General features: G+C 44.2%; 1 protein-coding gene across 2 annotated transcripts in view; it reads right to left on the minus strand.

The window, feature by feature from the left end:
- The window catches only part of ADCY6 (adenylate cyclase 6), a 208,836-nt gene that overhangs the window by 159,733 nt on the left and 24,346 nt on the right, over positions 1 to 24,757 (minus strand). The window contains exons 2-3 of one of the 2 annotated variants that reach the window (XM_088478990.1): positions 8,952 to 9,113; positions 5,930 to 6,788 (exon numbers count right to left, since the gene is read on the minus strand). In XM_088478990.1, the coding sequence (XP_088335116.1) occupies positions 5,930 to 6,784 (855 nt within the window). In that variant the 5' untranslated portion in view covers positions 6,785 to 6,788; positions 8,952 to 9,113. Of the gene's footprint in view, positions 1 to 5,929; positions 6,789 to 8,951; positions 9,114 to 24,757 lie in introns of those variants that run through there. The other variant, XM_088478923.1, reaches the window with a different exon arrangement.

Here is a 24,757-nt window from a genome sequence, read left to right on the forward strand (position 1 = left end):
TACTACAGAGGAGGACCCTCCACCTTGAGAAGCCTGGAGATGAGAATAAAGACGCCTGATATTAATAGATGTCGACTGTCCCGGCATAAAGCCAGTCTGATCCGGATGTACAATCTTAGCAATAACCTGATTAAGACGGATTGATAGAATTTTAGCGAGTATTTTTGCATCCGTGGATATTAATGAAATAGGACGGTATGCATCAGGAAATTTAGGGTCCTTCCCAGATTTTGGTATCACAATAATGATGGCTTCTGACATGGAAGCTGGAAATACACCTTTATCATATAGATTATTAAAGAGTTCTAAAAGTTGCGGTATAAATAGACCAGCATGTTTCTTGTAAACCTCCAAGGGGATACCATCAGAACCAGGAGACTTACCACCTGGGAAGGAGTTGATAGCAATCTCGACCTCTTCTAGTGTAAGCGGGGCATCTAAGAAGGACCTTTCCTCATGAGCCAAATGTGGGAGACCAATTGCTGCTACATAAGACATCAGATCAGCTGGAGCGCAAGACAGTCCAGAGCTATAAATATTTTTATAAAAGTTAAGAAAGGTGTCAGAAATGTCAGAGGTGTTGGAAACCAGCAACCCATCTGCAGTAAATATTTCATGGACAGCTGTGGAGGGACGGTCAGCATGGACTAAATGAGCTAAAAAACTGCCTGTCTTATCTGCAGACATATAGTGGGAATGAGACAGGAATACCCGCCGGCTGTTGTTCCAATCAGTAAGATGGGTAGTCCAAGCAGACTGAGCCGCCAACCATCGGACTCGAGTCTCTTCAAGCCTATTTTGTAAATATTCAGACTCCAGTGAACGGCAAGTATTCTCAAGTTCAACCTCCTTCTCTCTATAATACTTTTTAAGGTCAGCAACCCGCTTAAGCAAAGTCCCTCGCATAAAGGCTTTAAATGCATCCCAAATTACGTCAATTGGAGCCGAGCCAGCATTATCAAAAAAAAGCCCCTCCAAGCCGCTTCAAGTTCCGAACCTGCCCCCATCTGCAGAAGTCAGGAGGAATGTAACTTCCATAATATCTGCCCTCTTGGACCATTCAGGTCGACATTCAATATAAGGGGAGAGTGATCTGATATACCCCTTGTCTTATACTCCGCACCAGATATTTTGGGAATCAAACTAGGGGAGACTAGAGCCAAATCAATTCTGGAGAACGAGCAATAAGAGGAGGAAAAACAGGAATATTGTTGCGTCCCCGGATGCTTCATCCTCCAGGCATCTACCCATCCCAAACCAGCCACAAATTTAGCAAATCCACTCTCACCCCCCACTAGACCAGTCGTACGGACCTCACGCCATTTATCTAAAAGGGGATTCAGATAGTTGTTAAAATCACCTAAACAGATCACGGGGGTGGCAGGAGACAAAGCAATAAATTCTGCTGCTTTTTTTAACACCTCATATGAGAAAGCAAAAAAAATAAAATAAATAAATAAATAAAAAAAAACTTAACATTCTAAACAAACCTAGCCAACCCCCCTCCCTGTATACCCCTCCGAACCTAGGCATACTTGGATCCCAAAATTGCAACTGCCTAAAACTAAATAACATAAACCAATTAAATACCCTACAAGTAACAGGGGCAATTAACATAAATAGCCACCAATACATGGGAGCTCTCCATTAGATACTGTGACAGTGAAAGCATTCAACTTTTTGTATATAGAAGAAATTACATAGACTACCCTCCTACCCCAAGGCAATCGGGGACCTCCAAGATAAACATACAATAATAGACAAAATACTAGCAGAGTTTTCGCCTCTGGAATCAAACAGATAGTTATAATCTGAAAAGAAATTACAGATAATGACACGAAGTGGATATTATATCAGAGGTAATTCAATCAGGAGCTAGCTGTCCATTGCCCGGGGCATAGCGATCCAGCCAGACAGCCGCCTCACGTGGAGAAGAAGCGGGTCTCCCCGTCAGCCACCACACGCAACTTTGAAGGAAATAGCATGGCGTATGAGAGGTTCAAGTCCCGCAGTCTGCGTTTAATGGGAAGAAATTTAGCCCTATCTTTCTGGACCTCTACTGCAAAATCCGGAAACACTGAAATGCGCACTCCGTTTCGTTCTAGCGGACCTTTAGTACGGGCCAGCCGTAGTACAGTGTCCCGATCCTTATAATGCAGGAATTTAGCGATGAACGTGCGAGGCGGAGTACCAGGAGGCAGAGGTCTAGATGGAATTCGGTGCGCCCTCTCAACTGCAAATTGAGAAGAAAAGGACTCCCTGCCATAAGTAGTTGAAAGCCACGTCTCAAGGAAGGAATCAGGCGAGGAACCCTCCTCTTTTTCAGGTAACCCAACGAATCGTATATTGTTGCGACGAAGTCTTCCTTCCATGTCAGACAGCTTGCTTTGCATAACGGACATCTGTTGACACATATTAGAGACACGTTCCTGTAAAGGGCCATGCGAGTCTTCCAGTGAAGAGATACGAGTTTCAGCTTCCTCCATGCGCTCACGGATGCGTTGCATATCTTGACGGAGCAAAGAGACGTCACATTGCACCTTTTCAATTTTATCTGATAAATGTTTGCCATTTACTGTAACGGCATCCAAAACTTGTTGTAAGGTAACTTCAGGAGGTGTCGCATCTGTAGAACCTTGAGAGCCCTCTAATGGTGCATCTTTGGATGCAGATGGAGGTTGCGGCGTAGTGGAGCGTGCAAACCGCTCCAATTTAGCAGCCACGGCTGCCTGACCAGTTTTACTCATAATATGGGAAAAGACTGGATTGCACTGTCAGTGCTGAAGCTAGTATTAAGGATAGGCACACAGTATTAAATATGGCTGCCAAGCAGTGTGGTCCTCTACAGGGTGTAATAGAGAGATGTACCTGTAGGCTGTGGTGTGGGGAGAGGCAGTTCTTCTATGCAGCACCTGCTAGTTGCCAGCTGCATAAAATGCGGCTGAGTAAGAGCTCACAACAGGAGGGATTCACCCGGGGAGATGACAGCAGGCTCAGCAGTGCGCAGTGGTGGGAGAGAATGTCTTCCCCAGAGTCTGGAGTCACGTGGGCGGCAGCTACCTCAGCAGGCCGCTGAGGTTAATATATGCAGGAGTGTAGGAGGCCACAGCAGGGGAGACCCATCCGCAGCAATAATGAGGGAATACGTTCCCCTTCAGGTCCGGAGACACATAGGAGATAGCCGCCGCTGCAGGAGATCGCTGGCCACACTGCCCGCCGGACGCAGCCACAGGACAGCAGAGCCGCCTCCGAGGGGATGCCAGCCGCTGCAGCAGTGAGGAGAGACAGTCTCCCCCCGGCCCCGGATGTGCGCGGGCGGCACAACACCGCGAGTCAGCCGCGAAGGAGGTCCGGAGGCACCTGGGAGACAGCAGCCGCTGCAGGAGATCGCGGGCCTGCCGCCCTCCGGATGCGGCCACAGGACAGCAGAGCCGCTCCCGAGGGGACGCCAGCCGCCCCAGCAGCGAGGAGAGACAGCCTCCCCCTGGTCCCGGATGCACGTGGGCGGCACAACACCGCGAGCCGGCTGTGAAGGAGGCCGCAGACAAGGGGAGAGCTCCCGGGCAGACGGCAACACCAACAGTCTTCACAGGTAGGTCAGCAGGGGCACGGAAGGCTGTCAAGTCGACTGGTTCCACCAGGTCAGTCACAGTGAGCAGGATTTGTATAGCACGGATAAATGGCAGGAGAGCTCAGATAGGAAGCTCCCTACTCCATTGCATCCGTGGCCACGCCCCCCTTCGTTTTAATGTATTTTAACATATTTTTAATACACTGTGCACAGTTGTAGAATCGCCATGTTTGGGAAACGCATGTTTATATGTAGGGACTATGCACTTAAAGGAATTGTCATCTGTGACATAGAAAGAGATGGTAATTATCCTGACCTAGCAAAATGCCTAGTGTGAAATGACCAAGTATTTGTTTACAGTCAATGCACTCCAGACGGTATTCATGTATTGTGATGGTGTTTAGGAAAACAAACTGGTTTTGGTCATAGATATTTGGAAGGTGGAAAAGGTTCAGCTCCTTTGAAATGTAAGCTGTATTTATTTATATTTTGTGAGATAGTTGATTGGTATACGAGTCCTAGAGATATATGGGGGAGGATTACAACATGCTGTATTGTGGACTCTGACTGTATAAAGGGCTAATGTAGTTCTGTAGAGAGTATATCCTCTGTGACATCCCCAAGAAGGATTGTATATCTATAACATCTGTATGCTGTGATTGCCCCAATCACCTTCTGCACGGGGAACTGTCTTTTTCAAGACATTTAGCAATAACAATCTTGGCTTCAGACATCAGCATCTGCTGTATTCTGTGACCACCAGAATAGCGCAAAACACTGTTCGTTCTCTGACTGTTCTGGATTGAGCCCAGTGTCTCCAAGCTGAAACTCTCTGCCTGCTACCCTGCATAACTGGTTCAGAGTAAGGGACCAGTGGGAATTAGCCAACACTATCCAGGAAGTGTTGCAATAGTGCCCACACATACTCAGAAATAGGCGGTTCCAGGTGTTAGTGTAGCAGCCTGGTGGTGGTAGCAAAGTACCCACCCACTGTGCCGTGGGAGGAGTCAGTAACAGGCGGTTACTGATGTGAGAAAGAATCTCTAGGAGTGGTGAGATAAGCCCACTCAGGGACGAGTAATCACTATTCTGATCAGTGATCAAAATATCTGTAATCATCTGGTCACAGCAATATTGCTTAATTGTAATTTAGAACATACTAGAAAATATTCATAATGCCAACTGTATAACTGAATATGAATTCCATCAAATTGGAATCACTTTTTCTGTTTAATTCAGGTAAATCTAGCACTTGTGCTTTATATGTGTTATTGTGTGAGACTATATAACTATATATACTATATATGAATGTGTCTCAGAAAAGCTTAGAAGAAGACTCTCTTAAGTAGAAGAGACATGGAAAACATGCATCTGCTAACTAAAAGGCTGGCTAAGCCTGGCTGCCTGATTACCTGTATCCTCCTACAGCACAGAAGTCACAAATTTGCTGCGTGCGTGACTTTTTGTATACATCCGATGTTTGCTATAGCTAATCTTGCATGTATGTATTATGCTACTGTCGCTCTCCATCAACAGATTGTATTGTTAAACACTGGTATTGAACCCAGTAACAGTCTCCTTGTCCCATCTTTAGCTTAGCGAGGGATCTTACTATCAATCTTATAATGGCCAACTGGGATGAATAACTATAGAAAAGATATACCCTACATAGAAGGAACTCAGTGGTGGATGAGTCATAATATTAAAAACATTACATTTGAAAAATGCAAAAAGTAATTATCACAGTTTGCGCTGCTCTTTTCCAGTAAAATTAAAAAAGCAACGTTTTCAGAAAGAGTACAGAGTAGGCCAGACTGGGTTACCTAGCCTTGGATTTAGGACAATACAAGAATGCTGCGTAGAAGCTCACTAGAAGCCGTTACTTTGTCAGACACCGCTGTGTCCGATGCATCCTAGTGAAATGATGGCTGAACATTGGATTACCAAAAAAATATGTCTGTATTCATTGCATGTAAATCACAGGTACTCTTAAGGTCATCACGATTTAATTGTTAATCCAGGCTATATACAGACCTCAGCTGAAATGTGTAATACCATCTGTCATCTACTTTGCATACATTATTATTTTGTCTATACCACACTCTGTGTAATAAAACTTGAAAAAAAAACAAATACTAACATTTTATTGTTACAACCAATTATCCTAACAGGAGTGATGTCATCTACATTACAGATTCACCCAGAGAGGATCACTGGAAGAGCTTAGAATTTTATAGGTCTGGCTTATATTCTTATTACTAACAAGTTCAGTAGCAGAAAGTTTGGAATACAAAATGTTACTACAGCTGTCTGCTAGATGTAGAAGCAAGTTTGCGGGACCCACAATAAAGTTCTTACCTGTTTCCAAAGAAAGACATCGGCCATGTTTAGCCTCCAAGATATGATGAGATGCAGAGAGGAGAGGATAACCCCACTCAGCACTGCCGCCCTCATGCGCACAGGAAGCAGAGTGTAGATGATGTAGATGAAGAAAACACTCCACCAAATCCCTTCAGAGGCACTATGAGGGTTGACCATAAGAACCCCAAGAATTTGCACTGCAAACAGGACGGCAATAACTAGGTAACTGACAATCCACATATAGTCCTGGTGAAAGCCATTACGGTTGCAGACCACCATGAGTGACAGAAACAAGGCCATGGCAACAGCAAGTACAGAAACGTAGAGTACCTGGGGCTCACCATGAGTGCAATGAAAAATTAGCATAACCAGACATACCAGAACCAATGCACCCATTAACATGGTCAGACTGCTCTGGTTCATCTGGAAAAAATAGCGTTGGTAAAGGCGTTCAAGTTTGGCAGACTGAAATTTCTTTGATTGGAAAACTTGCAGAAACCTCGTCCAGCACTCCCTAGGGGTCAGATGGTGCTCACCCTCATCCAAGCCCACTGCTTCAGTTGAACCCATTTTTGAGCCTTTGATTTCCCCGTCCTCAAAGCCGAGGGCCACAGATTTGAGTCCCAGGTCACCCCCTGCCCCTTTCTTTCCGTAATGGTCTTCTTGCCAAGTGCAGCGAAGGCTAAAATTGTTGCGACTGTTACGTTCCATCTCAGGGTCCTGAAGGCAGCTCATATAACGGGGTCCACACAGAGATGTGTTTTTGCGCTTACCCTTCTTCCCATTGCGCTCCCCCCATGCCGTCTTGCGTTCATCCACTTTAGGGACCAGGATACCACTAAACCACGACATTCTGCTGAAGAGAAAAAAAAAAAAAGGTACGTAAAGATGTGATATATACCATTAGTCCTAAACAGTGAGAACCACTAGCGATATTATTCTTCTCAATGAAGGAACAACTACCATCACCTATCCACATGTGAACTTCGGCTCTCATGTGCTGTGCATTTTCCAGGACAGTCCCCTTTTATTTTCCTCGTCAGATTGTTAAACCCACAAATAGATGGCAGATTTCATGGCCGGAGGTAACATAAGGTCACATGGTTGTTTTATCATTCTGTGAGCTCTACTCCTCACACATGTATAAAACTTGCATAATTAATAAGTACAGTGAACATTCTGAAAATGTTATGTCACATTAATCAACACTAAAATGTTTTTTACAATACATTTCAATTGACTCATTATGGGGATGGGTGGCTACAATTAATTTCAAGAATATCTCCCCCCTCTAGTAAGCAAGATAAAGTTCTAGACAACAGTTACATATAATTCAGAGCAAAATACACACATTTTCTGTTTAGAAACAGATCACACAATGTGGAAGTGGTTTCTGGTGATCTTGGTGACCATGGCCCTGCCTCCTTTAGGTTAGGTCAAATGCATGAACTTTGCTACTTGTAGAACTCAAATTTCTCCTGTCACTTTCTTATATATATTCAATATATTCAGTAACCCAGTTTAAAGAAGACAGTGCAGGTGTTGATTCCACTCCCTTGTAAAGTTTCCTCTCATATAAAGGTTAAGTTTATGGGCTTGGGGGCTTCCTTTGCTTGTATGCGGAGCATGAAAGGTAAGTACTTTTTTGTTTAATCTCCTTTCGTCCGCACAAATCTATTTTTCATTTGGGATGATGGTATCCTTTAAAAGGAAACTTTAACAAAAACTGAAAGTTTTGTTCTGGGCGGAATTAGGGGACCTGAAATAAATACAAAGTTCTACTTACCGGAGGGTGTCCAGTGGATCCTCCAATCTAACAGACCAATGCCTGTATTCAATTAGTTTTGCGTACGCAATAAAGTTTCGCATGCCGGACTTTACGCCTACATTTTGAATTTTAGCTGCGGAAACTTATCGCGCGCGTACCCGCGATTCACCCAATTCAATTCCAAAAGACGCGAAAACGGAGAAATGCGAAGTCAGAACAGGCAACAAGTGGTGTCAGAATAGGGGACAACATCCTGAACCCCCCAAAAAAGATGCAGAAACATTGGGGATCAATATAGTAGTGCCCGACTAGCCCTAACACTACTGTTTGGGGTACTTAAAATCGCACAATTGCCACTAATTCGCGTCTTTGCACAAGTGGTGAAGAATAGCATTAAGCAGGTTTTTTGGGAGAAAATAAGTAGTCCTGTCAAATTTGGGGTACTTGAAAATGGGAGCAAGCATGGTTTAAAGTCGCAAAAGTAAAAAAAAAAAAAACTTTAAAAACGCACCTGAAGCAAGCACCTGCAATCCAAAAAACACCTCGCCCATACTTGCAGACCCCCCAAAAGCCTAATTCGCTAGTTTTTAAGTTTGTACCCCTACTTTGCACTTTTTCACCACCTTTTTCAAAGTGCTTTTTTGGGGTATTCCTCTCTTTTTTTTAATGCAGTTATCCTTTGGGGGCCTGTCCCAAGTGGTTTCCCCATCTTTGCACCTCAAAATAGCGATTTTGCACTTTTTTCTCCACCTATTCAGAGGCAAATCTTTTTCGCCTATTACATTGCATTGTGTTTTCGCGTACGCGAAAAATGTGTTTGCAATTGAATACGGAGATAAGTTTCCGCCTGGCGAAAAGTCGCAATCGGCGAAACTTTTTCGCAGATTCTGACTTTTCGCGGCTAATTGAATACGGGCCCAAGTAGGAGATACATTCTCCTTCTCTGATGGATCTTGTCTGGATTGTCAAAACTCCCAACCAACCTATAAACTGCACATTCATGCCAATGAGAATTCTGTGGAAGATAAGTATGGATAAACTTGTGCTCGGGCCATCATGTTAAGGGACCCACCAGTTCTCCAGACCCAAAAAGCACCAGCAAATCTTTGTATTTTATTTTAGAGAACCCAATTCGACCCAAACCTAAATGGTTAGACCATGTTGCCCTCCTAAAGAATCTATATCAGTAGTTGTATTGTATTTATGACCTTAAATATCCCAACATCTGGACTGAAACGTAAAAGCACTTACCTCTCCTGGCTGAGAGGTGGCAACCTCCCTGAAGCTCCAGGCTGGGTAGGTGAAACACGGCATTTATTCCGTCGGGCGGAGAGGTGGGAGAGGACCTCTGCTTCAGAGTTTGCTAATTCTATGGTATTAGGAGGGAGATTAGGAGAGATTTCAATTGGGCACCTGGAAGAAGTGGAAGAAGTAATGTCACATAATGCACTAGTGTGACATGTAAACAAGCACAATAAAACACTCCACATTTGTTCACATGTTCCAGACAAGACTTGGATTCATTTTCTGCAAAAGGATAGTGTTACAAGAAATATCACTGCCACCACTACTGTAAAGTGGCTTAGTATCCAGTTCATCAAAAATAGTTTTTGGTAGAATAAGACAAGTGAAAGGTGCAAAAGCAGAGATTAGAATATCAGATGCTCATTTGAATTCATCATCAGACTACATTCTAGTTATAAAAAACAATTACCGGTAAGTAGTTTAAAAACAAAATTTATCAAACATGTCCCTAAATACCAATATAAACTATGCCTGATCTAGAACAGTGAAGTTAACCTAGGACATTATGACGTGATCCTAAGGAAATCCAGACAGATTAATAGTCCTCTTGTCCCATTATGGACTGCTATCAAATTAGAGAAAGAGAATACACTGCCATGGAAGAGTACAAATCCTTTCAGGCCGTTCCAGGTTACTTTATAACTTTGTTTGTTTATTTTTTTTCCCCATTGTCCACAAGACTAAAACAATTGTGATACTTAATTCAATTACCTACCCCTTCTCCACATGAGGTTACAAGGGCGGAGGCTACTTAACTGGAATGCCACTGACAATTATTTGCAGATGTACTGTCATTAGATCACAAACACAAGTTTGCTTTTCAATCCCATTCTGCTTACTGATGACCCATAAGAAGCAGAACAATCCTCACTCAAGCCATTTCCAATTTTGTTTTAATACAAAAAGGCTCCATAGCTATAAAATTCTACTTGAGACAATATTAATATTTAATGAATCATGTACATAGACAGCGGAGAGAATGGATTATGCCACTACGGCGGGCAAATGGTGCTCAACAGGTTCAGGGTTTAGAGTTTTACCATAAACATCTGCAGATAACAGTTGTCCAGGCGGTACATGCAATCAACCATTGGCACCTGTGACAGTAAGGTTATCCCAGTCCCGACTCGAAACTTCATTTATTGAGTCTCACGTGTTCATTTGTCAAGGCCAGCCCCAACTGTAAAATGATTCTGCAAGGCATGGTTTGGCAAATCTCAGGAGGATGCCATGATTTCATTCATTACAATTTCCCCAATGTACTGTGGTAAAGGGAACAATAAAGTAAGAGATATCTTCCATATGTATAAACCTTTCTCGCTGAAAACAAATCTGTCAAAAAGACCTGCAACGCAGTAAAACATTTTTTCTTGTAAATTAAACTCTACCTTCAATGTTACTATCATTTCAAACAACAGCTCACAGTGACAGCACAATTGATGGTGAGGGCTGAATGACTCACCACGGGATCTGGTTCCATTTAAAAATGTTCGGCATAAAGAAGACGTCGGGTCAGATATTTATATATGAGTATACTGCTTTACCACTTTATCGTACATAGGGCCTGATTCAGAGCCGGACGCTATTTGCGCTCGCTCGTTCAGAAAAAGGGGCCGGCTGTTTAAATTGAGCGCTCGCTCTTTGCGGACTGTTGACGCCTCTATGTGTGAGCGAGTGAACGAAACATGCGCTCGCTATTTTGTAAAGACGTCCCCTGGCCGCTTGCATCCTACATCATCTCCGCTATTTATTAGATTAATCGAGTACATCGAAAGGCGTCTGAACTGCTCGCAGTGCTTGTGGTTGGATTTTCCTACCGCAATTAATCGAACAGTTCAGGCTAAGAGACAACCAAGTGACGTGGCCGATGACGCTGCTTTGTTAATTATGCACACCCTTAAAACGCCCGTTTTGACTGTTTGGCACGCCTGCGTTCGGATCTCCACTCCCCGTTTTCAAGCATCTTCCCCTGTTACCACCCACAAACGCCTCATCCTGTCACTCAAATTAGCAGGCACTCGCTATTTTGCGAACACACGATTTCCGATCACACTGACTGGTTGGCGCATGCGCATTACGACCCATACGCATGCGCAGATGTGCGAACATCGCTCGGAGCGAATGAGTGGCCGCTTACGAGCGGCTCTGAATCAGGGCCATAGTTCCATTCATTCCCTGCTGTCAGTGTAGGAACAGACATAGGTGTTCTGGGAATGTATTTCTGGTATATATAAAGCAGAGTATTGCAGCACACACAAAGTATGTCAATTTAGACAACTGATAACGTTGGGGCGACTGTGTAATCATGGTGATCAAACAATATGTGTTGGCCCTCATTGCTATTCTATACAAAACTATAAAACCCTGGACATCTTGTTTTAATATAAGTTCCTCCCTTGTCCAATGATAGTGTAACGCCCACACAGCCTGCTGCAGGAGACGCTATGTTTTATCTGTTACATAAAGACAGCAGGAACACCAAATGCCATCTCTTACTGACAATGACTTCACACATTTCTGTTTATGTAATAGCCTACCTACACTGAGTTTATTGCAAAAAAAAAAAAAAAAAAAGTGAAACCCTTGAGCCATATAAATAACATTCTTCAACATAGATAAAAGGAGAGGTTATTATAATCCAAGTCTCCAAATGGAAAAAAATTAGTTCCTTAAAATGAACACATGAAACATTACTCTGCATTCATTCTAAGACAAAAGGTGCAGACAAACGGGATGCGTACGGCATCCTGATGGTCAGAATGCCAGCAGTGGAATCCAGATGGTGAAAATGCTGGCGAATTTCAGTAAGTATTCTAAGGCTAACCCTAGCCCCAACACTAACCCTAACCGCCCCCCGCAGTTTAACACTAACAGTCATCCACCCACAGCCTAACCATCCCCTTCGGCACCCTAACACTCTTCTCCCGCAGCCTAACCCTAACCCTTACAGTTTGAAGTTGTCTGCATTTTGACACATCGGGATCCTTCAGCCAGTATAGTGAGCATTGGGATTCTGACTGTCAGGATACCGGCTATGGGCCATATTCAAGTAGAGGCGAAAAGTCCGTTGCAGGACTTTTCACCATCATCTGAGGTTTTCCTGGGATAAAGTATCAGGCACGTGCCCGCGTATCCCCGTTTTCAATTAGGATTTGGCGAAAACTGTACCCGGCGAAAAGGTAAGTATCGAAAAACTCCTGTCACTTTTGGGGAAATCAGACAGTCGCCCTCAAAAAGATGGTCTGACATGGGGGATCACTGTGGGTAACCCCGAATTGGCCTGCTAAAGGTATTAGGGCTTTTTAAACGGTACTGACAGGTGAATTTATGCGTATTTCAATATGTGGTGAAGAAGAGCATTTAGCTTCATTTTTTTTTTTTTTTAAACAACTAGTCCCATCAAATTTGGGGTACATGAAAATGGGTGCAAGCATATTTTTAAGTCCCTAAAGTGCACTTTTAAAAATCATTAAAAATCCACCTGCCGCAACCAACCGCATTCTATAAAACACCTGCCGCATTCTTGGGGACCCCCCCATGTCGATTTCACTACTTTTTAAGTTTGTCCCCCAACTTTTTTTTCACCCCCGAAACGAAACCACTTTTTTGGGGGTGTTCTATGGGAATTTTTTATTTTTATTTTTTTTGACACAGATAACTTTTAGGGGACATTCAAAAGGTTACAGGGTAATTTTTTTAAAGTCTGCACCCCAAAACCCCAATTCTGCACTTTTTTTTAGCAACCTATTCTATGGTGAAAAGTTATCCCCGTTTTTTGACAAGACTTTTCGTAGGTGCAATTGAATATGGGGAAAAGTGAAAATGGCGAAAATGACATAATCAGCGATAAATTATCGCCGATAACGGACTTTTTGCTTCTAATACGGCCCTATAGCCCAGATCCACTACTTCCAGTTTTCCATTTGAATGCATTATGAAAATACATCTGTACAATAAGCAAAACCTGTACAATGTTCTCACATTCACCCCACCAGCGCCGTCTAATCTGACGGCGCCCGCCCACTCTTGGCAGCCGCCAGGACTCGAAAGACCCAGTCTCCCAGCAACCCTCCCAGAATGCTGGTGCCCGCCACATGTCGTCTTAGCGCATGGCATTCTGGAAGCACCCCCCCCCCCCTCCCAGCAAATGCCCCCTCCCCTCTCCTCCCATGCAGCTTCAAGGCCCCGCAATTACTATTTTATTAATATTTTTGGTCAGCCATGGCCACGCTCCATGACCTCAGAGCACCAAAGGAAGCTCTCGTCCTGAGCTCCACTCACTAACACTAGAACTGGCCACACACACACACTATTAAGCACACCTGCTTATTAAAGCAAATATCTGATCAGCCAGTCATGTGGCAGCAAAAAGAATGGTGAAGGGTTTCAATTTTGGCTCAGACCAGAATTGTGTTTGAAGTTACTTTGACTGTGGAATGATTGTTGTTACCAAACAGGGTGGATTGCATATCTCTGATGGCTGATATCCTGGGATTTTCACACGGGTAAAACAATCTTATTAATGATAGAGGTCAGCTGAGAATAGCCAGACTGGTTCAAGTTGATAAGGCGGCAAAAGTAATGGCCGTACACACGAGACGATCAGACAACGATCAGATATAGTCGTCTGATCGTTCTGCATGTGCTGGATGTTCGATATCGAACATCCAGCAATGTGCACCAACCCCAAAACGACGTAACGACCCGCGATCAACGATCGCGATTCCCTATAGTACACAGGCTAACCTGGTCGATATCGACCAGGTTGGCCTGCATGCACGGGCGATGTTCGATATCGATAGACCATCCGTGCCCGCGCATCGACCATCGTTTGGTCGTTGGAGGGGTTAAATAAAAGAGGACGATATAAACGATCAAACGATATTGTTTATATCGTCCTTTTTATCTGACCGTTTATGCACCATAACTCAAAGAAGCATGTGCTACAACAGTCGTATGCAGAAGAGCATCTCTGAATGCATCCTTCCACAATCAAGCACAATAAGCATTGCTGACAGCACGTAGAGCCTAACAGTGGATGAGCTACATCAGCAGGAGAGTACACCACGTTCTGCCGGTGAAGAATCGGAAACTGTGGCTACAATGGCAACAGGCTCACCAAAACTGGATACAGAAAACAATATTTTATGCGGGGACCATTTATGGAGACATAAAATATTGTTTCCCCCATCATAAATGTATTTTTAGCTCTATTAGTAATCATTTAAAATTGACTACTTAATAATATTAATAAATAATATAGGTCTACCTTATTTAATACCAGATCGCAAACAAACGTTTTGTGCCTACTTCTCTTCTGATTGGCCAGATAGCTTTCAATGTCTGCGGGTTCAGAAAATGCCAAACTACTAGAAAGCTGTTTTACTTTTGAAAGTCAACCCGTCCTTCAGTAAATTATGTGGTTTGACCACTAAACCGCAGTTGATCGGCAGCAGTTTGGGACCACCATACAAAACAATAACTAGTAAATTTACCCCTACAAAAAAAAAAAAAAAACTTCAAAATAATAAACCTGAAAAATAAATGTATAAAGCTGCATGAGTGGGCTAGGCTCGCAACATAGCAGCACGGAATTCACGGGATAGATGGGTGGTTTGATTGCATTATCACAGAGATGCACAACTATTTACAGCTTAATAGTAGAGGTGCCAGTTTCTATCTTTATTGTATTAATGAATTTAAAAACAATGAATAAAGAAAACATACCCTTTCCAAAGTGGCCAAGTTAACAAAATCCATTGCTGCCTTCAGCAAGATTGTGCAGAACACAAATAAAATGTACAACTCAGCTTAAAGGCGCACATCCACTTGCCGATTTCTATGAGCGATAGAACGATAACGATATCGTTTTCGTTCAATCGCTCATGAATAGTGCATGAATCGGGCACATTAATGTCGGAAACGACCAGCGATGCGCGCTCCCGCTGGTCGTTTCCGACATCAATCATCGCCCGAACATGATGTACAACCTGACGATAACGTCAGGACGAGCATGTTAGGGGATGATTGATGTGCCTGCACTGAACGTTCGTTGTAGGCACAGCACAGACTGTGAAACGACTGCACGATTACAATGTCGTAATCGTGCAGTCGTTTTTTGGTCTGCTAGTGGATGTGCGGCATTACTGTAGTAATAAAGGTTAGCAGCTATTGTATCTTCCTCTTCTGCACTTAATACAGTTACAAGCATTCCTGAAAAAAGCTGCAAGTTTTCTGTAAACTGCCAGGTATTTGCCTTGCTGACCATGCCAAAGTAACTCAAATGCTAGTGGTAACCATTGTAACTGCTTCATGCCAATTACCACAAGCCACTTTCAATTAAGATAGGGGCCCTCATTCAGAGCCGTACGCTCTGAGCAGAGCGCACGCTCTGAATGAGGGCCGGCCTCCATGAAAATGGAGCGTCCTTCTGGACGCTCGTATAGCTGTGGGTCCTCACCCACAGGCTATACGAGCGTGCATTTTGATGGCCACGATGGTCGAGACCATCGCGACCATCGAAATTGCGAGCCGGAGCCTGCGGTTGAGGTTTTCAACCGCAAGCTCCGGAGTGATTTTGGCTCTATCAGAGCCAAAATCACTCCCACTGACATGGGCCGGCTTCTGACGGGAGGCGTTCCCGTGGGAACGCCCCCGTCAGGGAGGCACGCCTACCAAAGGGGGCGTGCTGTCAATCAACATCGACAGCACGCCCCCTTTGATCAGACACAACGAGCGAAGGACTTTCCTTCGCTCGTCGCGTCTGGCGCATGCGCACGACGGAGCTCCCTCCGTCGTGCGCATGCTCAGTGCAGAACATCGACCCACTTGCGAGCGGACAGCCGCTCGCGAGTGGGTCTGAATCAGGCCCAGGATTCTTAAGAAAAAAAAATAGCTATTCTAAATTGAATGACCAAGTTTTATTGGTTTTTTTAATTGTTTTTCACAATAGAAAGAAATACAACAAACTCTATAAGATCAAGAGAGAAAAGTGAGAGGGAAATGGGTGTTTAGTAATAAATTAGTTATATAAATGTATGATGAACAAGGTGATGAATGATGAACAACATGGTCACAACTAGAGAGAAGTAAAATATGCTCTAAAAAAAAGGCTGTTTCGCACCGTAAAAATCGCGCTAAACAAGCCGTTTCGCAGCGCTGCAAACTTAATGCCATACAATATTAGAGTACAGCTTTTCTGTTTGTCAGTCCACAGAATGGTCATTTTGCACTGTATTTTAAAATTAGCATTTTGTTTGTAAAGATTATGAAGTGATCAAAACTGAGTGATGCGTACAGTAAAACAACAATAAAGCTTATGCATGAACGCTCTTGGGTGTCATCAGAACAGTGAGCCTCATCTACAGCAAGCAAAATGGCTAACATGCAGGGCAACATCCCCTTTGGCCAAATAGTGCGCCTCAATTTCAACAAAGCGCATTAAGATGGTGGGGTTTTAGAAAGAATTGAGAAGCGAGGGCATTCCTGACAAATCAGTGTGCCTAGGTTTGCAGAGCAGTGCAAAAACAAATCTGCATTTTTTGCATGGAATTTCTCAGAGAGGTGGACAGGCGGCATATTTGGGGTCTTTACTTGCTTGATGAAGCACTTTTCTCTCTGCGGGTACACCTGAACCCTATCACCAGGTCCAAAATATCACATTCTAGATTTTCAATAGGACACATTTAGCAATTTGATAGAGAAGCACATTTGTTTTACCGATGGAAAAGAAAAAAAAAACACTTCAATTAAAAAAGTGCCATAAGTAAGAACAACTGTAATAATAAACTTTAGCCATAAAAAAGGCTAAACCAATCAATATTTTAGGAAAAAAAGGCACCATTTTAATTAATGAAAACAGTTGTACTAAAGCGGCTGAAAGTTATGCTGGGTACACACTTAATGTGGACCCAGCCAATGTTTCGTGCCATGAGTCCTGGCATCAGCTAGTGTATACGCACTTGCTGATTCCAGGAGCGACGGCACAACAGCGGGGGCCATGCTGCATTAGGCAGTATGGCCCCCGCCAATGACGCGCGGGAGTGCGCACAGTCAGCGACATAGCGTGTACATACTGCCCGATGTGAACGATATATCATCAGATCGGACATTATATTGTCTAGTGTGTACCCAGTTTAAGAATTTGATGTAATGTTTAGATTTAGAGCCTTCGCACAAATCTAGGTGCACTTCCAGCACTGAATGATCTGTATGTGATCAACTGTTTTCTCTCTTGCAAAACCATAATGGAGAACAGATTATTATAAAGAACGGACATACTATTTGTCAGACGTTGCAGGCCTCCTCTGGCACCCTATAAATAATGAATAAAAACAGTCCTACTGAAAGATTATTCATCTCAACAAAATTGTATATTCTAGTGATGGAAATGATCAGATCTTCGTCCAACACCTAAAAACCCAAATAATGAATATAATAACTGTGCAACCCCCTAACCCTAACGCTCCTTAGGGGTGCCTAACCCTAACCTACCCCGAAGTGCCTAAACCTAAACCCCCCTCTAAGTGCCTAACCCCCCCATCCTTCCCCGCTGCTTAAACCTAAGTCCCCCGGGGGGGATGTGCCTAACCCTAACTCTACCTCCCACTAGCCTAACCCTCCCGGGGGGTGCCTAACCCTAAATCCACCCCGGGTGCCCTAAACCTAACCCTCACCCCCCGTGGCTGTCCGCTCGCGGCGCCCAGCATCCCTTCGATCGGGATGCTGGGCGCCGGTCTCCCGGCGTCAGGGAAATGAGCGGCATTTACATCTAGACGCAGTGCATTTCACCCTCCCCGCGATAAAGCAGTCGGGAAGCCGGCTGTCGGGATTAAGACAGCCGATTTCCCGATTGCATCCCTCCCTCCTAAACACTACTTGCTTCTTGGGATTTCATAATCTGGGATTGCACTAAATCCATGAAATATGGGTGAACCTGACTTTTACATACCATTTTGGTTAATGTTTTAATAGCTGAACAATACAAGCTATAGAAATGTGGAGACATAGGACTTGTATACTCAGACACTGACAAACGAAAGCCTGTTAAAAGTAGAAACTTGTAATTAGGGTTATAGACTTTAAATTGTTGCAAAGCAAAGGATTAAACAGCCCCCATAAATCAGCAATTTATTGTAGCAATCCTGCAATTTGCAATCGATTGTGTATAAAAATCTGCAATGTTTGGGCTTCACAGATCGCAGATTGCAACCAAAAAGTGATTGGAAATGGTAAATCAGATTGTCCAACATGCTGGATGTCACAGATGGATTGGGGCTGTAGATTGCTAGTGTATGGACATGATCAGCAGATTTGCAGACCGTTTACCAGTAAAATGATGGGCCTTTCAAGATTGGCAGATCTGCGTTTGCTGCAATCGATCTGCAAATCACTGAAAAAGATCTGTAGTGTATGGGTACAGATTGCTAGATTGGGAAATCCTAAAATCGGGCAATAAATCTTCAAATTGTTCAATTATGGTTTTCAGATTGCTGATGTATGGGGGCCTTTAGACAGAATGACCAATCAGGGGCGTAGCTACCCATTGGCCAGGATCGCACTCGCCAGGGGCGCCGACCAAAGGGGGGGCGCCATCAGGCAGTGCCACCAGTAGCCAAGGGGTGGACAAGTCCCCCAGCCCCACAAGTGTAGGGCAGACCGCAGTGATAGCGGTCTGCCCTACACCGTTTACAAACACACAGCCGCCAGTGGTGGCTGTGTGTTTGTAATAGCAGCCAGCTAATGAGAGTCAGACAGACTCATTTGCTGCTGCATCGTCCGTGGAGGGAGCCGGCTGGAGCTCACTAATGAGCTCCGTGTGCCGGCTCCCCCCGCAGCATGTGATGGGAGAGACGTCATACGTCATGACGTCTCTCCCATGCAGGAGAAGAACGGCCGGGACTCAGAGCAGACAGCAGCGGTCGCGTCAGGAGCGGGGATCAGGTAATTTTGTTCTTTGTGTCTGTGTGTGTAAGTCTGGCACTACAGGGGGGCACTGAAATAGGGGGTGGCAGCTACTGGGGGCAGTTTATGGGGGGGTGCCCATTACTGGTGGGGCACTGTATAGGAGTGGCCACTACTGGGGGCAATTTATGGGGGTGGGTGGCCCCTACTGGGGGCACTATATAGGGGGGACTACTACTGGGGGCACTGTATAGGGGGGGACTACTACTGGGGGGCACTGTATAGGGGGGCTACTACTGGGGGCAATGCAGCATAGGGGGGGGGATTACTATTGGGGGCACTGCATAGGGGGGAGAACCAGTCCATTACATTGCCAGGGGCGCTTGGATCACTAGATACACCCCTGTGACCAAGCACAAGCTGCAATCAACTTGCTCAAGCAATCAATTGATTATGGCGTGTGATTGATCCTTCACTATTAACCCACTCTCCCAGCATCCTCTCCAGTTTTTGGCAAGGACTGTAGGAGAATTTAGCAGCCCACAAAATTCAATCTACGGCATGGGTGGGCATTTGTCTCAGTTGGGGGCCACTTGGCTGGCTTTGGTATATTGTCAAGGGTTGCACACAATGGTGGGTCACATGCAGCCCTTGGGTCATATTTTGCTTTTTATTACCAGTTTTCACTTTCTAGAGAGGCCTCCTCCAGCTCCATGTGATGAACGCTAATCCCTTCAATTCAAGACAAAAGTGCATGCACCTCAGTTCCTTTCACACCAGCCATTATTAGAACATGACAATTACTGACCCCTTCTGACCTAAAAACCCAATATTTTTCCTCAGTTCTGTACAACTCACTGCCCCAATCCCTTTAATCTTCAATTTTTACCAAAGTTCATCAATCAGAACCATCATACCAGTGAATCAGTGCTCCCCAACTCCTGATTAATAAACCAGTTCATGACCCCTCATGCCTGTACAACCAGCAAACCTCCCACATAAACTGAATCCCAATTCCCCCTCCCACATATATAAACCAGGTACTGCTCCACACATGTACTAGTAATTTCCCCTTTCATGGCATGAACCCCTATATATCTCCCTTAAAGGTGTAGCTGATCACCCCAAGAGGCTGCTCCTACTCCTTCTTACAAACATTTCCTCGCCCCAGCACATATTTTTTTACAGCAAGCAGTCTGTCACACCTCCCCCAAGCGTACACAGTTTCTAGCACTTAGTTGCTGCAGTTTCTCCTTGCGGGTTAGCGTGTGGTGGGGAGTTAGGAGCGTGCGGCTCAGATGCAGCTGTGTGGATCTTTGGCAAACCTTTTGCTTCCTTGTTGGGTGATCGGTGGCCACCTACAAGTAATGGGGCAGTGGGTCTTTTTTTGCCCCCCCCCCCCCCCCCCCCACTCCCCTCTGCTTTAACATTCATGAGCATTGGAATAGAAGAAAGCCAAACACTTGCCAGAAAGTGAATGTTAAAAGGGCCCATTTGTGTACATTATTTTTGGAGCCGTAACATTAGAGATGGTTTACTAAGCTTTGCCAACACTTGTGAAGTAATATGGGCATTTAATTTCTACTTGTATCTGTTGGAGGCTGTACAGAGAAAGTATGTGTAATATGGATTAACACTATGGCCAAAATGTATAGTCGGAGTTGCAGGCAGCCGGGAGCATTTAGCGATTTAGCCACTAGATCGAGAGTGCGAATTTTTTAAACAGTAAATTCAACGCCAAATCCTAAACAATGTCACAGCAGAAATAGAGGGTCATCAGACAAGGTGACGTTTTTCCAATCTTTAATTATCCATTTTTAGTGAGCCTGTACACAGTGAGCCTGTACACACTGTAGCAGTTTCCTTTTCTTAGCCGACAGGATTGGAGTCCTTTGTGGTATTGTGTTGCTGCTGTAACCCACCCATTTTAAGGTTCAAAGTGCTGTACATTCAGCATGGCCAAAGCGTCAATCGCGATCGACAGCGCTCACTCGACCAGTTGATCGAGGTGGACATCTACCAGCAGCCCACCTCTTTTGATGCCACTTTGCCTGTTATATTTTTAGAAGGGTCAGTGTAGGGATTGGGGGCTCTGTGTAATATGTGGGATTAGTGATGTATGTAAGAGAGGCAATCGGGAAGCCGACTGCCTATATACCGGCAGCCGGCTTCCCGACTGTCTTATCCCGGCAAGGGTGAAATGCCGGGCGTCTAGATGTAGACGCCCGCATTTCCCCGACGCCGGGAGTCCGGCGCCCGGCATCACGATCGTAGTGATGCCAGTCGCCGCAAGCGGACAGCCGCGGGGGGGGGGGGGGTTAGGTTTAGGGCTCCTGGGGGGGACTTAGGGTTAGGCACCCCCCCGGGAGGGTTAGGCTAGGGGGAGGGAGGGTTAGGGTTAGGCACCCCCGGGGGGGACTTAGGGTTAGGCACCCCCCCGGGGGACTTAGGTTTAGGCAGCGGGGAAGGGGGTGGTTAGGGTTAGGCACTTAGAGGGGGGATTAGGGTTAGGCACTTAGAGGGGGGATTAGGGTTAGGCACCCCTAAGGACGGCGGTACAGGTTGAGTCTCCCATATCCAAATATTCCGAAATACGGAATATTCCGAAATACGGAATTATTTTGGCATGACTGAGATAATGAAACCTTTCATTTTTGATGGTTCAATGTACACAAACTTTGTCTAAGGCACAAATTATTAAAGATATTGTATACAATTACCTTCAGGCTTTGTGCATAAGGTGTATATGAAACATAAGTGAATTTCATGTATGTACACAAACTTTGCTTGAGCCACAAAATTATTGAAAATATTGTATAAAGTTACCTGCAGGCTGTGTGTATAAGGTGTATATAACACATAAATGCATTCTGTGTGTATATTTGGGTCCCATTCCCAAGATTTTTCATTATGATATGCAATTATTCCATAATACGGAATATTCCGTTATCCAAAATACCCCTGGTCCCAAACATTTTGGATATGGGAGACTCAACCTGTATTTCATACCAATTCCGTATGTAAAGAGGTCAGTACCCATAATGCAGTTTTAGAGGGCAGTTGTAGTAGGTGGTCAGTGTATATGTGTTCCCCTTCTGTCCTGGTTAGCACCCATTCACTGTCTGCCCTGGCTGGGTAGTTAGCAACTATTCCCTGTCTGCCCTGGCTGGGTGGTTATAACCCATTCCCTGGCTGCCACGCCCTGCCCGGCACTCATTACCTGCATGGCTCCCAAACGCCCTGATTTTGTCAGGACAGTCCCCACGACACGACCCCTGATTGCTGAAAGACCATGCCCCTTTTATGGGTACACCACACCTCCCTATTTAGTAGATTTTTGGCCTTTAGAGTAGGTCACCAAGTCCAAACGTCTGGCTACCCCTGCTCTACTGCATAACACTGTTGTAACAAAGGGTTTTTTCATGTACGGTCACCTCACTGTCAGCTTGAAACAGTCTGACCTTTCTTCATTGATATGGTATTTTCACCCACAGAACTGCCACTCTTGGGATGTTGTTTAATTTACGCAACATTCTTCTGCAAACTATACATACAGACGTTTTTGAAAATCCTAGTAGATTAGCAGTTTCTAAAATACTCAAACCGCCCCATCTGGAATCGACAATCATTCCATGGTCAAACTGACTAAAGCTGCATACACACACAACGATTTTGTTACCAACGATTTTATGAACGATTTTCTGTCAGATTATCTGTCAGATTTTTTAAAGTGTAATGAACAAGTTTTATGAACTACAAACGATTTTTGCATATTCCCTTAATGAAAATCGTTGAGTTGACAAGTCTGACTGAACTACAAAACGTGAACACGCATGAACAATTATCGTTCATCGTTTGACTCAGAAAGTGAACGATTTTTTTAAACGATAATCGTTGTGTGTGTATGCAGCTTTAGACCATTTGTTCACCATTATGTTGTTAGGTCTAAAGAACACATGAGCCCAGAACAAACAAACAAAAAAAAATGTATTTCTTCACCTGGACAAATAAGGTTGCAAATGCAAAGGGTACAAATATGTATGAAGGGTAATACTGGCTGCTTTTGCAAACGCTGGACAATTTTATTTTTACACTGCAATTTAGATTTGAGCTAGAATATGCCCAAATCTAAAACTCCCTGTAAATTGTAAATCTGCCCCACGTGCAGCACAACATGGTTTTGTAAAGGTGTAAAGTTACTCTTTTTTTTGTTCTGCTCCCAACTCTGAATCAGCCCCAGTGTTTAATTGTGCGAGTGTATTTTTGCCAATATAAAGGTTTTAAATAAAAAAGAAGAAGTATCAGTCATTTGACATGCTAATTTGATGAAATACAAAGTTAATCATTGCTTTAAAACAGGGCATATGTGAACCTGTCAACCTTGACCAGCAGTAAATCAGCAGATGGAGAACAAAGACAATGCACGAAGCCATGTACATATATTAATCTGATATATACCATGGGCCGCATTTGCTGCCATTCAACCTTCAAAAGGGCTGCACAGTACCCTTCATATTAAGCATCTAAAAACAGCTTCAGCAACCAAACCTATGCACTGTAATGGCAATCAGAGCAACCCACAAGATCCCATTTTTCACCCCCCCCCCCACCCTCTAACTACAACAAGCCTCCAGACCGTCACATGTACATCAACCCTTATGGTGCATACACACGGTCAGATTTTTCTTCAGATCTGAACGATAACGATTTAAAAAATCGTTCAATCGTTCATATCTGAAGGAAAATCTGACATATCTGTCAGATGAACGATTTGAACGATGCACGTTCCCGATGGTCAGATAACGATATCTGACATCTGATGTGTTTGCAGTCAGACTTGGACGATTCCATTCATTTTAATGCAGTCAAAAATCGTTCAAATATTTGGTAAAATCGTTCAATCATTCATCTGACAGATCTGACAGATCTGACCGGGTGTATGCTCCATATAGCACATGCACTCAGACCTACACACATGTCCTTGGCACTCCCCATATGCCCCAACCTACTGGCACTCCCTACATGTCCCATACTGACTGGCACTTGTATAGTGCCCACATGTCTCACCACTCAGAGGGCCTCTGGCACTGTGACAGACTAAAAATATTTACCTTGACAGAAGTAGATCATGCGGAAGTTAGCTGCTCTGGTTATACTGAAACAGACATTTTTTTCACAATCTGCAAATAAATTGCGGTTGTGATGCGAAAAAATTTGATTTGCAATGCGAAATTAGCAAATATCGCATCAATGTAATATCATCTGTATATAATTCACATATAATATGAATCCCCTCCCTACACTTCTCGGGTACTTTTTGCAAAAAAATAGCCTGCGAATGTGTCTGTGCATGCATCGGCCTCACTGCCCCTGCACTCCAACTTCTATTTAGACAGCCTGTGTGTCTGAATAGAACACAGAAAAAATAACTAGCATGTGGGGGTGTAGGGGTATTTTTTTGTTTTGCTTTATGTACGCAGATTTTTCTGTGTTTTCTGGCTTTTTAAATATTTTTTTTATTATTTCTTTTTGTGCCCTTTTGGGCAGGGCTCTGTCTATTATACTGGGACCACTGGTTAACAATTTTGTCACTCTACGGGGCCAATTTATTTCTCTGGGACGTATCGATAATTACCACAATGGGCCTGGATTCAGCTTGGATCGCAGTTGCAAATATGCACGCAATCGGCCGTTTTTTGCGTTCTGCGCATGCATCGCAGTGCGCGTGCCAGCCTCTGGGACCCACCGCTGCGCAGACCTATCGCAGAGTGATTGACAGAAAGTGCCGTTTGATGGTGACTGGGGGGGGGGGGGGCGGTCGGGCGAACGCAGGCGTGCCAGTGTGTTTG

Source organism: Taudactylus pleione, unplaced genomic scaffold, assembly GCF_031769625.1.
Source record: "Taudactylus pleione unplaced genomic scaffold, aTauple2 ptg000005l, whole genome shotgun sequence".
NCBI lineage: Eukaryota > Metazoa > Chordata > Amphibia > Anura > Myobatrachidae > Taudactylus > Taudactylus pleione.